The 14,495-nt window shown below is 40.7% G+C and overlaps 1 protein-coding gene across 3 annotated transcripts in view; it reads left to right on the top strand.

Moving 5' to 3' along the window:
* The window catches only part of Rnf121 (ring finger protein 121), a 63,381-nt gene that overhangs the window by 38,261 nt on the left and 10,625 nt on the right, over positions 1–14,495 (top strand). For 2 of the 3 annotated variants that reach the window (XM_028889037.2, XM_037196887.1), the window contains exons 4-6: positions 7,231–7,385; positions 10,846–10,953; positions 13,942–14,062. In XM_028889037.2, coding sequence (XP_028744870.1) covers positions 7,231–7,385; positions 10,846–10,953; positions 13,942–14,062 — 384 coding nt within the window. The remainder of the gene's footprint in view (positions 1–7,230; positions 7,386–10,845; positions 10,954–13,941; positions 14,063–14,495) is intronic. The other variant, XM_028889038.2, reaches the window with a different exon arrangement.

The raw sequence follows: 14,495 nt of genomic DNA on the forward strand, positions 1-14,495 counted from the left end.
AGATCACCTCTTACAGAAATCTCCCCAGATAGCTCATGCCCATACTGCTGCATCTCTCCTCTGAACATTTATGTCACTATGTCTCCATGAACATTGCTGCCAGATGGCACCAGATGCCCTTCCTATGCCAAGATTGCCACGAAAATGCTTTCCTTAATGAAGTTTAAACTTGGGAGCAGAGGTGGGGGTGGCTCTGCATTTAAGAGCGCTTGTTGCTCTTGCAGAGGACCCAGGTTCCATTCCCTGAACCAACATAATGGCTCACAATCATCCATAACTCTAGTTCCAGGGGATCCAACGCCCTCTTCTGACTACCTCAGGCACCAAGCATACATGTGGTACACATATATACATGAAGGGAAAACACTCATATACATAAGCATAAATAAATCATTTTAAAAATTAAAAATGAAGTTTAAATTCATTTATAAATTCATAAACAAGGGCCTGGGAGATGACTCAGCAGGTGCAGATGTGAGTGCTTGTCACCAAATCCAGGAATATGAGTTCAATCCTTTGAAGTCAGATGGTGGTGGAAAGAGAGACCAGATCTGTGCGAGTTGTCCTCTGACCTACACACACACACACACACACACACACACACACACACACACACACACAAGATACTTTTTTTTTTTAAATAAAAAAATGTCAGGCATGGTAGCACACGCCTTTAACCTAGCACTCGGCAGGCAGAGCCAGGTGGATATCTGAGCCAGGCCTATGTAGAGAAACTGTCTCAAAAAGAAAAAGTTAAAATTTTCTTTTCAGAATTTATAGTATCTTTTCTAAATTATTAATATTTATAATTTGTTCTTTAATTCTTCCTTATTAGATTTGTCCACTACCTGCTCAGTTCCTTGTTTGACAGAATTTTACAAAATACATATTCCCCACTGCTGAGATTTTTTTGTTTGTATTGATTTGTTTCTGGTGGTAGCTTGTTCTATACTCTATGTGAAAAAAAAAAAAACATGTATTTTATGACACATTGTTGTGTAGTGTGTACTCTGTGAAATTTAGAGGATAATCCAGACTCAGCTAATTTAATTAACTAGCTGTTGTTCAAAGGACATTGGTGCTATTTCTCCTTTGTGGCCTTTGGTTGGCCCAAATTCAGGTTTATTGGGAACTCATTATCTACCTGGTTTTTCTTGACAGGGCTTGTCTTAGTTAGGGTTTCTGTTGCTGTGAAGAGACACCATGACCATGGCAACTCTTTTTTTTTTTTTTTTTTTTTTTTTTGCCTGAACTTAAAAACAGGTTATAATTTAAAAGTTCAGGGTTATTTTCAACAGTAAAATATTTTCTCTGTAGAAAATAGTATAAATGGCCGGGCGATGGTGGCACACGCCTTTAATCCCAGCACTCGGGAGGCAGAGCCAGGCGGATATCTGTGAGTTCGAGGCCAGCCTGGGCTACCAAGTGAGTTCTAGGAAAGGCGCAAAACTACACAGAGAAACCCTGTCTCAAAAAAAAAAAAAAAAAGAAAGAAAAGAAAATAGTATAAATGATAACATTTCCCAGTAAGCCTTTTTAAGCCAAATGATAGCTGAATTATACATATAAATATTGATTAGATTCTGGGATACAGAAGAGACCTATCTTCATCTGTTCAGAGAGCTATGTTTTACTAAGTTGTGTAAGTGAGCTTCCTATTCATCTTCCCCTTCACTGTTTGATTTATGGCAGACATTTTTCTATAGGCTAATCCATAGTCTAAAAAGATTTTAGCCTCCCCTCCTGAAAGTACGGCCAACATTTTCTTTCATCAGCTTGATACAGTACAAATTCTTATCCTACTGGTAAAATGTTTCACTAAAGCTTGCCCAGTGATTGGGTAAAACCAAAACTTATTATAAGCCAGAGTCATCCTAGGATCCCCCCTGCTAGGTAGCCTCCCTGGATCTGTGGGTTGCAGTCTGATTGTCCTTTGCTTTATATCTAGTATCCACTTATGAGTGAGTACATAACATGATTGTTCTGAGTCTGGGTTACCTCACTCAGGATAATGTTTTCTAGTTCCATCCATTTACCTGCAAATTTCATGCTGTCATTGTTTTTCTCTGCTGAGTAGTACTCCATTGTGTATATGAACCACTTTTTCTTAATCCATTCTTGAGTTGACGGGCTTCTAGGTTGTTTCCAGGTTCTGGCTATTACAAATAGTGCTGCTATGAATATAGTTGAGCATGTATCTTTGTGGTATGATTGAGCATTCCTTGAGTATATACCCAAGAGTGGTATGACTGGGTCTTGAGGTAGATGGATTCCCAGTTTTCTGAGAAACCACCATACTGATTTCCACAGGGGTTGTACAAGTTTACATTCCCACCAGTGGAGGAGTGTTCCCTTTGCTCCACATCCTTTCCAACATAGACTGTCATTAGTGTTTTTTGATCCTAGCCATTCTGACAGGTGTAAGGTGGTATCTCAGAGTCATTTTGATTTGCATTTCTCTGATGACTAAGGATGTTGAGCATTTCCTTAATTGTCTTTTAGCCATTTGAGATTCTTCTTTTGAGAATTCTCTGTTTAGCTCTTTAGCCCATTTTTTAATTGGATTGTTCAGTATTTTGATGTGTAGTTTCTTGAGTTCTTTATATACTTTGGAGATCAGTCCTCTGTCAGATGTGGGGTTGGTGAAGATCTTTTCCCATTCTGTAGACTGTCTTTTTGTCTTAATGACTGTGCCTTTTGCCCTACAAAAGCTTCTCAGTTTCAGGAGGTCCCATTTATTAATTGTCGCTCTCAGTGTCTGTGCTACTGGTGTTATATTTAGGAGGTGATCTCCTGTGCCGATGCATTCAAGAGTACTTCCTACTTTCTCTTCTATCAAGTTCAGTGTAACTGTATTTATGTTGAGGTCTTGGATCTACTTGGACTTGAGTTTTGTGCATGGTGACAGATATGGATCTATTTGTATTCTTTTACATGTTGACATCCAGTTATGCCAGCATCATTTGTTGAAGATACTTTCTTTTTTCCATTGTATAGTTTTGGCTTCTTTGTCAAAAATCAGGTGTTCATATGTGTGTGGATTAATGTCAGGGTCTTTAATTCGATTCCTTTGGTCCGTATGTTAGTTTTTATGCCAGTACCAAGCTGGTTTTATTACTGTAGCTCTATAGTAGAGCTTGAGGTCAGGGATGGTGATGCTCCCGAGGTTGCTTTATTATACAGGATTCTTTTAGCTATCCTAGGTTTTTTTGTTTTTCCATATGAAGTTGAGTATTGTTCTTTCCGTCTGTGAAGAATTGTGTTGGGATTTTGATGGGGATTTTATTGAATCTGTAGATTGCTTTTGGTAAGATTGACGGCAACTCTTATAAAGAAAAATATTTAGTTGTGTGACTTACAATTTTAGAAGTTTCGTTCGTTATCATCATGGTGGGACATGGTGACATGCAGACAAACATGGTGTTGGAGAAGGAACTGAGAGTGGAGAAGGAGCTATGTCTTGGTCCCTCAGGCAACAGGAAGTAACTGAGACAGTGGGCATGGCTTGAATATATATTGTCCTCAAAGCCCACCTCCACAATAATGCACTTCCTCCAGCAAAGCCACACCTCCTAATAATGCCACTCCCTATGAGGTTATGGGGGCCAATTACATTCATACTACCACAGGTGGGTTTTTTTGTTTGTTTGTTTTTGTTTTTTGTTTTGTTTTGTTTTGTTTTGTTTTTTTGGTCTATCTCTACTTTAAACATTTCTAGGTGGCATATGCCTTTAGTCCCAGCACTCCAGACGCAGAAGCAGGTAGATCTCTGAGTTTGAGGCTAGCCTGCTCTACAGAGTGAGTTCCAGGACAACTAGGGCTGTTACACAGAGAAACCCTGTCTCAAAAAACTTAAGCAAAAGTTGCTAAATAAATATCTTCATTTCAACAGAAAAAACTTAAAAGTTATCTTGGTCTCTAAGAACAGGATGGTTGTTTTTATACCACATCCCAGTTTTTCAAAAAGCTGAAAGATCAGGGATTCCTGTTCCTTTTTGCAGAAGATAATGTGGCCAGACCTTTTGATTTGATTCTTGGCTAAATCTCTGGGTCTACTGTTTTGTAAGCAGTCCCAATGAGCCTGTTAAAGCAGGCAATGTGAAGAACAGAGACCCTTCTTTCCACTTTTAGTATGAACCTAGATGTTCATCCCCTAGTTTTATCTGTGGTTGTTTGGTACAAATGTCTTTTCTTGGCTTTTCCCAGTGTTTGTTTTGTTGTTGTTGTTTTTGTTTTGTTTGGGAATTTTTGGTTTTTGTTTTGACTTTTGTTTTTTGTTTTGCTTTTCCAGACAGGGTTTTTTCTGTATCCCTAGCTATCCTGGAACTTATTTGTAGACCAGGCTAGCCTCAGACTCAGAGATCTACCTGTCTCTGCCACTTGGGTGCTGAGATTAAAGGAGTGTGCCTACTGCCAGGCTCCTCTCTGTCCTAATCTCTAAAATAATACTGAAACACTAAAGCAGGAACTTAGGAAGGTGGTTCAAAAGGTAAAGTGTTTGCTGAGCAAGCATGAGGATCTGAGTTTGGAGCCCTAGCATCCAGATGGAGGCTAGGAGTGCCTTCATGTTTTTGTAATCCCAAAGCTGAAGATGGAGACAAGTGGATCCCTGGGGTTCATGACTAACCAGTCTAGCCAAAAAAAGTGTGCTCCAGCTTCACTGAGATGAGGTCTCAATGAATAAGGCAGAGGAGAAGATAGGGGAAGATACTGGATGCCAGTCTCTGGCTTCTACATGTTCAGACACAGGTGAATACACCTGCACACATATATGCATAGACCACACTCATACACACAAATTAAGGCAATAAGAATAAAGGTTTATACATATGAAAATAGCTTGAGCTGGCCAGGAACAGTTCCTAGCATGTGCAACATCCAGGGTTTCATTCCTAGCATTCCATAAAGCAGGTGTAGTGGTGTACCACCTGCAATCCCAGCACTTGGGAGGTGAAGACAAGAGCATTAGAAGTTCAGGGTCAGGCTGAAGGGATGGCTCAGAGGTTAAGAGCACTGACTGCTCTTCCAGAGGTTCTGAGTTCAATTCCCAACAACCACATGGTGACTCACAACCATCTATAATGAGATCTGGTGCCCTCTTCTGGCCTGCTGTCATATATGCTGTATACATTAAAAAAAAAAAAAAAAAAAAAAAAAGCTCAGGGTCATTCTCTACAAGGAGTTCAAGGTTAGTTCAGCATAAATGAGACCCTCACCCAGAAAAAAGAAAAGTTATAATGAAACCCATTACTTTGTATACTAACTAAAAAAAAAAAAAATGAAAACAAGAAAGAATTCCTCACAGATAAAAACTAACTAGATATTTTTTGACCGTAGAAGACTATAAGAGAATGGTAGCCACAGACAAGTAAACTCGAAGCTCCACACAGCTACAGTGGGCAGTGCATCCAAATAGAAGCCATCATGTTTCTGTAATCCCAAAGCTGGGGATGGAGACAGGTGGATCCTTGGGCTTCACTGACTAGCCTCTCTAGTTAAAACAGTGAACTCCAGCTTCACTCCAGCTTCATTGTGACCCTGTACCAGCTACCAATCTTGTGACTTACAAATGCCTTGAAATGTGCTGTTAATACACATCTAATTTCAAAGTAAAAAAAAAAAAGTATTTTATTAATGATTTTAGTATTTTGTGGTTGGAGATATTTCTCACGGGTAGTACAATGTACTTCATGTACAAGACTGTGGTCCTGAGTTCACTACCTAGCACTAATAGTAACTTTAATATTTTGTCTGGATTCACTACCTAGCACTAAGAGTAACTTTAATATTTTGTATATGTTGAAATATTTTTTACATGTGGGAATATTTGAGGAATATTGAGTTAAATAAAATATATGATTAAAAGTATCACTTGTTTCTTTTTTTAAATGTAGAAAATATAAATTATATATGTGGCTTATATTATATTTTAAGTCTAGAAATTCCCAAGGGAAATTTATTTATCTATTTATTGAGACAGGATCTTACTATGTAGACCAGGTTGGCCTCAAACGCCAAACTCACAGAGATCCACCTGCCTCTACTTCCTGAGTGCTGGGATTAAAGGTGTGCGCCACCCCACTCTTTTGTGAGAACTGTTTTGTGCATTTGTACTCTTCACCTAACAAATAGAAGGTAATTCTCCGAAAGGGGGAAGAAGGTAAACACTGGGGTTGGGGGTGGTGAGGTACTGGGATCAAACCTGTGGTCTCTCAGGTGCTCAACAACACTCTACTGCGGAGCTAGATTTATATCCTCAGACCTGTTTTGACTACTCTGAGACAGGTTCTCACAAAGTCGCCTAGGCTGGCCTTGCTCACTCTGTAGTTCAGACAGGCCTTGAACTAGCAATCCTCCTGCTCTAGCCTTATGAGTAGTGGAAACTACAGGCCTGTGCCACTAGACTCCACAGATAGGCACTCCTGAAACAAAAATGGGCCTCTCTATTAGGGAATCTTACTTCAGTCTAGTCTTGCTTTGCTTTTAATTTATTTGTCCAAATTGATTGATACCTCTTATGTACCAGTTCCCTGGCATTGCATTGTATTGTATGCAGTACCTAGGTGAATATGGCCTAGTCACTAACCAAGAATGAATTCAAAGCTTCTTTCATGTAGAGAAGCACTGAGGTGATGGTGGAAAACAAATGCTTTGGGGAACTAGGATTGATAACTCATTCTGATCGGAAAGGAGACCAAAGTACAGATGCTTGAAAAGCAGGGAGGGAGGCAGGAAGGCTATTGTACCCAAGGAGAACAACTGGACTTAGAGCATAGGGAATGAGATCAGTTGGTCCCACCATGGGTGTCTTCCATTTTTCCTCCTAGGTACAGAGGAACTAACAAAGAAGTTGGAGAAGCTGGGTAAGAGACAGCGAGAGCTCAATGGGAAGGAAAGACTACGTCTAGGATACATTTAATGAAGGCTAAAGTGGGAGAGTCAGGCATAGTGCCAGCTTTCTAATTTTGAGGACACTAGTGGAGTTGGGTCTACACAAAATTGAAATGTGACTGGATGTGGTGACACATGGCTTTAATATCATCCCTCAGGAGGCAGAGGCAGACAGATCCATGTGTGTTCCAAGCCGGCTTAGGGATACACCGTGAGGCCTGTTTCAAAACAACAACAAAATTGGAAATGTAAGAGAAGATAGGCTAAACACGCAGCTTTCTGGACAGGGGCCTGCAGAGGGAGCAGGCTGGAGCTGAAGTGCTTGTGTTTGTGTTTCAGATGGTGACCCTCTTTCAGATGTGGGTTGTTCCCCTCTATTTCACAGTGAAGCTGCATTGGTGGAGGTTCTTGGTGATCTGGATCTTCTTCTCTGCTGTCACAGCCTTTGTCACCTTCCGAGCCACACGGAAACCTCTAGTGCAGACAACACCAAGGTGAGAATGTAGGTAGAGGAGAAGAGCCTGGTTTTCTTCTTTCTTCTCCCTCGCTCTCCTCCTCTTCTTAAGATTTTTTTTTTTTAATTTTTGTTTGAGTGTTTTGCCTGTGTGTATATAAGTGTACCACATGCATGTATGTACTGCCTATAGAGGCCAGAAGAGGGCATCAGACCCCCTGGAATTGGAGTTACAGACTCTTTTCAACTGCCATGTAGGAACTCCATCTCTTGCAAGGGCAGCTCTTAATCTCTGAGCTGTCTCTCCTGCCCCCAAACCTGGGTTTCTTGAAGTGAATCTGTTGGAAAGCATGGGAGGAAGATGGGTTTAGAATGAAAAACAAAAATCCTTTAAAAAAAAAAATTTTTTTTTTTTGTCTGCCAAAATGAGTTGGTGCAGGGCCTCTTTAAAACAAGCTGATTGGGAGAACCACTCCCCTAGCCACAGGTTCAGAATTCCAGTTATTTCCCTCTCCTTCACTTGATGCTCTACATCCAGATCTGCTGGTGTTAAAAGCACACCAAAGAAGCCTTTGTGATCATCGTGGTCTCATTTTAAGTATCCTTCTATCCTGTGAACCCTTCTCTCATTTCTAAATTAGATTTTCTGTTATGTTTTCTATTAAGACCTCTGTAGTTTGCCATCATTGAAGTCATCACAATTTACAACAAGATGTTGTTTTGAGTATCTGTCTTCCCACATGCACTGTGCTAGTCACTGTATATCCTATCCAGGCCTTGCTACAGGGTCTGGCACATATTAGCCTACTCTGAATTTTTGTTGAATGAATGAATATCAGCAAATTTGCAGTTTTATAATGAATAGCACTTTTTTTCTTATGTAACAAAGCTACTGTTTCTATAATTCTTTGTTTTTTATCCAAATGTGTTTCTTATTTAATCCTCCCAACCAGCTTGTGAGGTCATTTAAGATCCATACCTGGCAGGAAAAGATATTTTTCTCATTCATTCATTCATTCAACAAGCACCTGCTATGTGCCAGGCCCTTTGGTGAGCGCTGGGGATACAGAGCTGGATAAGACATGGTCCCTGCCCTCAAGGATTGCTCGGTTTAATGGAGGAGAGGGTCGAGAAAGCACCTGTTGGAGTGCATTTGGTAAGTGCCATGAGAGGTGTGCTTGGGCTTAAGCCTACCAGGGGAGCTGCCTAGCCTGACCCAAAGTCTCCCAGTTTGCAGACTGCTCTTTGTGTGCTTCGTATGTTTACCACACACTTTTCTCTGACCTTCTGGATCTCCCTGTGAGAATGGAGATGGTGATCCAGAAGCCTCTCCCTGGCACCTCTTTAGGCCATGAGAGAAGGCACAGGATCTAGACCAGGTGGATATGGAGTTGGAATACCCAGCATTGTAACTTGTGAACAGTGGGACCTTACCTTTCTGAGCCTTGAATTTTTCATCCCTAAAAATGTAATAAATGCTCAACTTTAGATGAAGTGATTTTCCAAAATTAAAGCACACTATCACATGTGAGTGACCAAGTGCTGGACGTGATGATATAGGCCTGATCTCAAGGAGACATGATTGTGAGTTTGAGATCAGCCTTGGGCTGCAGAGAACCAATTCAAGGACATCTTAGGTTACATATAGTGAGGTGGTTCATCTGGTAAAGATGCTTTTTGCTTAAGCCTGATGACCAGTTTGATCAGAACCCAAGTAAAGTAGGAGAGAACCCACTCTGCAACGTTGCTCTCCGACCTTCACACATGTGCCATAGATATATAAAATTACCAGTGGCAAACAGTATGATTAAAATATTGTTAATAATATGGAAGGTTGTTTTATAATAGTAAATAACAATGATGGTGCTTTCCAGTTTCATAAATGGCCTTATTTAATCATTTAACTTTAACAAGTATATTACAAGAAATAGGTTCTTTATACCACAGTGAGAAAGGTCGTTTGCTTTATCATTTATGAAAAGAAGTGAACTTATTTCAGAAATATGATATGACTCATCTGAGCTCATTTAGCAAATAAAAGCTTACTAATCTTAAGTATTAGAAGATCTGAAATTCCATGTCTTTTCTTCTGTCTCTTTCCCTTATGTAAATCCTGGATTGCATAGCTGTATGTGGTTTTTAGTGCAACACTACAAGATGCTTGGGGCCTTTCCCTAGCCTGAGAAGCCTCCTTGGACAGAGCAGGGAAGCATAGGCAGAAACCTAAGTGTCCATCCTGGGGTCCAGCAGAGAGGTAGTAAGTCAGCTCTTAGGAAGAAAGAAAGCTTGGGCTAGTTATTCAAGCAAATTACTAAACTGCTCATTTGCTATTATCTCAGATAGGATGGTTAGTGACTGCCTTAGATAGGGTTTATATTGCTGTGATGAAACACCCATGACCAAAGCAACTTGGTTGGGGAGGAAAGAGTTTATTTGGCTTACATTTCTATAGCACTGTTCATCATTGAAGGAAGTCAGAACAGGAACTCAAGCAGGGCAGAAACATGGAGGTCATGGAGGAGTTTGATTACTGGCTTGATCCCCATGGCTTGCTCAGCCTGCTTTCTTATAGAAGTCAGGACCACAAGTCCAGAGATAGAACCACCCATAATAGGCTGGTCCCTTCCACATCAATCACTAATTAAGAAAATGGTCTACAGCCCTAGTCTTAATGGAAGTGATTTCTTAGTTGAGTTTCCCTCTTCTCTGATAATTTTAGCTTGTGTCAAGTTGATACAACACTGTCCAGCACAGTGACTGCTGGAATCAGGGGCCACCTGCAGCGTTTACAGCAGCCTGATTCATACAGAGACTCTCTCCTTCCTGAATTCAGCTGGAGTTCCACATTGCTTGTCACTGCTTGCTCTCGAGGATGTGAGAAACCCTACTCTCCCCTCTCCCCAAAACAAAGCATACACATCAAATCGGGGGTACTGTTGGAGTGCCTTCCTCATTTACTATCCAACAAAACTTGTCATTTCAGAATCTTATTCATGAGGCATCATTCCTAGTGTGATTGGCCTCATGGATAGGAGCAAAGCTGCAGTCAAACTAAGCAGACCCAGGTGCAAACTGCAACCAGTTCTGTCTCTGATTCATCTTCCCCTGGATTCTTTTCTGACAAGAACAGCAAGCTTTTGCATGTTGTATTCTGAAGGTTCTTAGTTTTTTTACTTCCTTACCCAGCTAACCTTAATTTGAGAGGGCAGAGGTAGCTTAGGCCAGCTGTGTCTTTTATTTGCTTGAGACTGAGACTTACTTTTAGGGATCCCTTTTCTTGGTCCAGGAAGATACAAAGCATTCTTGGGGGTATGATGATTTAGGGGGCATTTCTGCAATTGAGGATGTGAACAGCTTTTGACAGTAACCAAAGTTGTCCAATAAATCTGAGCATTGAACCTGATGCCCCATTGATGTGAGAAGAAGGGGTTCTGGTGATTTAGTGGCCTCTGAGGCCACCATTCTCTACCAGCTATACTAACTTTATCTTCTTCCTCCAGGTTGGTTTATAAATGGTTCCTCCTAATCTATAAAATCAGCTATGCCACTGGCATTGTTGGCTACATGGCTGTCATGTTTACCCTCTTTGGTCTTAACTTATTATTCAAGTGAGTACCCTTTGTTTTTACATTTTTCTGGTATTTAGGGGAGAATGGCTGGAAGTCCTGGGTATTAAAAAAGAGAACATGGTACAGGTGGCAGCCCTCTGTGCTGTTTTGCTGGCAGAAAACATTGAATGTCTGGAAACAGACAAAGGTCAGAGTCCCAAATTTATATTTTCCAAAAATTCGTATTCAGTTGAAAAACATAACAAAAATAAACATAATAACCAGTTGTCCATAATTCCATCCCTGAAGAATAGTTTTCATCTTTGTACACTACTCTGCCTGGCTAGAGCAGGGGCTAGCAAACTTCACTCGAGGGCTTGTTGCTTCCTATTGTCACGAGCCTTCTAGACACCAGCTTACAGGTCCTCTTACCCACAGATGACACAGAAGTCAGGCAGTCCTGAACTCAGAGACCAGGGAGTACAATGAGTCAGTAGTCCAGAAGAGAGTGAAATGTGGTTATTTAGATGAAGTAATATTGACTGTGGGCCCTCGATCAAGAGGAGTCCCAGCCAGGCCTGGGGATGTGTTTCTGTGTTCCCAGAAACTCAGTAGGCTCAGGCAGAAGCATTGGAAGTACAGTGTCTGCTTAGGCAGTCTGGGTGACTTAAGCCAGATCCTCTCTCAAAATTGAAAATAAAAAATGGGCTAGGGATGTAGCTTAGTGATAGAACTTTAGGTCTAGATGGGAAAATTGAATCCTCAGTACTGAAAAAGGGGAAAAGGGAAAAAAAGAAATAGTTCCATGACTGGGACAGTAGTGACTAAAGATCATGTTTTAATTGATAGCTGGAAAGATTCTGTCTTAGTCACTGTTCTAGTGCTGTGAAGAGACACCATGACGGGCAACTCTTTTTTTTTTTTTTTTTAAGATTTATATAATTATTATGTATATAATGTTTTGCCTGCATGTATGCCTGCATGCCAGAAGAGGGCACCAGATCTCATTATAGATGCTTGTGAGCTATCATGTGATTGTTGGGAATTGAACTCAAGACCTTTGGAAGAGCAGCCAGTGCTCTTAACATCTGAGCCATCTCTCCAGCCCCAACAAGGCAACTCTTATAAAGGAAAGTAATTAATTGCGGGCTTACTTACAGTTATAGAGACCCTTTATCTCTTGCCATCTCTCTTCTGGGAATATCATGACAGGAAACAGATAGGTGTGCTAGAGCAGTAGCTGAGAGCTTTATATCCTGATATGCAGGCAGCAGGCAGAGAGAGATACTGAGTCTGGCAAGGGCTTTTGAACCCTTAGAGCTCACCTGCAGTGACACACCTCTTTCAGCAAAGCCACATGTCCTCATCCTTCCTCAGTTTCACCTGCTGGTGATGAAGCATTCAAACATAGGAGCCTATGGAGGTATTCTCATTCACATTTTCACCACAGCCACTAACCTCTCAGTACACTTTAGGCTGGAGAATGTTTAAAGTTCATTGTAGGACAAATAAAACTAAGTACTATGTTACAGAGTGAGTGGACACTCCTAGATTTCTTTCTTCCAGGAAGAAAATAGGCTGAAAAATAAACAGGTTCCAGAAAGGTTTAGGATTCATTCATTTAGACTCTAATACTTATCTTCAACAGAGTTATGCTGGGGTTAAAGGTGTACATCACTATACCCAGCTAATGTTACATTTTAAAGATGTTTCTTCTATAGTTTCTTTACTTGCCTAATTTATACAGGAGGAAAACAAATTAAAGATCTTGACTTTAATTTTATGTCATGAGTGTTTTGCATGCACGTGTACATGCAGGAGCCTACAGAGGCCAGAAAAGGGTGTTGAATCCCTTGGAACTAGTGTTACAGACAGTTGTTGGCTGCATGTGGGTGTTAGGAGCTGAACCCTGGTGTTCTGCGAGATCACCCAGTGCTTTTAACTGTTGAGCCCAGAACTTGACTATTTTTATGCTGCTGATTAGGTTGATGGGTGTAAGATGAGCACTAACTAATCAGTGAGTTAAATATTGCAGGGCTAATAAGCACATCCACTTTCTTTGAGAATTATAACTTACAACCATGAGTGAATACATAGAGTTCTTTGTAAAATATGTTAGCAAAGATAGTTTTCTACAACATTCATAGACTCTAGACTACACATTATTATTGATCCTTGGAGTTTTTAAACTAATGTTATAGGAAGGATCCATATTTTCTTAGTAAATAGGCTTGAACCAAAATTTAACTTTGATGACATTATACCAAATATGTACTTATACAACTATTCTATAGTAACATATATGTAAATATTTACTAATTTTATACTCCCCCAAACCTATGTTTGATAAACGCTTTCTATAAAAGAAATGTAAATAGTTTATGTTATATAGAAAACTAGGGGAAATCTAGGCTATTATGTGCAGTACTTATAGATAAACAGAGAAATCCTGCCTGTGCCCTGCTTCCCTGGGGCCCCAAGAGCACATTTCACATATGGGAGATAATTTGTCCAATCGCTGTCAGTTCAGACATTCCCAGAAGAGAGATGGAAAGAGATAACGGGTCATTTCAGTCTTTGCCTCCGACTACCAAGGTCAGCCATGTCAGCTTGGGTGGCTGACTTGAAGTGAAGCCATTCAGTGAGTTACTTTTTTTTTTTTTTTTTGATGAAATCCCCATTACTTGGTATCTAGCATTTACCAGTAATGGAGTTGCTAACACATAGCTCTGAAAGATTCTCTGGGCAAGTACAAAGCCTGACTACCTGTCATGTCAGGCTGGAACTACAGACAGCTGAGACTAGGTCTATCGTGGGGCAGTGACCCACTGGAGCTTAGTCTTGGCAGTTCATAGTGATAGCTTTCCCAAGAGAGGTTTGTGAACCATATTAAAACAGCAAACTGGATTTGTTTATGACTTAGTAACATTTACTCTAGCTTTTGAGCAATCCAACTAAATGTAGGCTTTGCCTTGAGTGTCCTCAGGCAGTAATTCAAGGCAGTTGTGTCTCAGAGCAGGCCTTACTGCCACACTGCTTCCCCTGCAGGATTAAACCAGAAGATGCGATGGACTTTGGCATTTCTCTCCTCTTCTATGGTCTCTACTATGGAGTTCTTGAGCGGGACTTTGCAGAAATGTGTGCAGACTATATGGCTTCCACCATAGGGGTGAGTGCATCTGTATTTTTTTTTTTTTAAATAAGGTCTTGCTGTGTATGTAGCCCAGGCTGGCACCTTGAACTCAGATTCTCCCACCTCAGACTCTTAAGCACTAAGATTACACGTTTCTACCACTATGTCCTGTTATCTGTGCTCTCCTTGTTGCCTCCTGCTATCTCCAAGTTGTTTAGGCTAGCATCACTTACTTGATGTAAGACAAAGGCAGTAAAATAAGATAAGCCATAGAAGAAACTTTTTGGGCCGGGTGGCGGTGGCGCACACCTTTAATCACAGCACTCAGGAGGCAGAGGCAGGCAGATCTCTATGAGTTTGAGGCCAGCCTGGTCTACAGAGAGAGAGTTCCAGGATAGCCAGGGCTACACACAGAGAAACCCTGTCCTGAAAAGGCAAACAAAAATCTTTAGGATGTGGGTGGTATGCA

The sequence above is a fragment of the Peromyscus leucopus genome, chromosome 1 (genome assembly GCF_004664715.2).
Source record: "Peromyscus leucopus breed LL Stock chromosome 1, UCI_PerLeu_2.1, whole genome shotgun sequence".
Lineage (NCBI taxonomy): Eukaryota > Metazoa > Chordata > Mammalia > Rodentia > Cricetidae > Peromyscus > Peromyscus leucopus.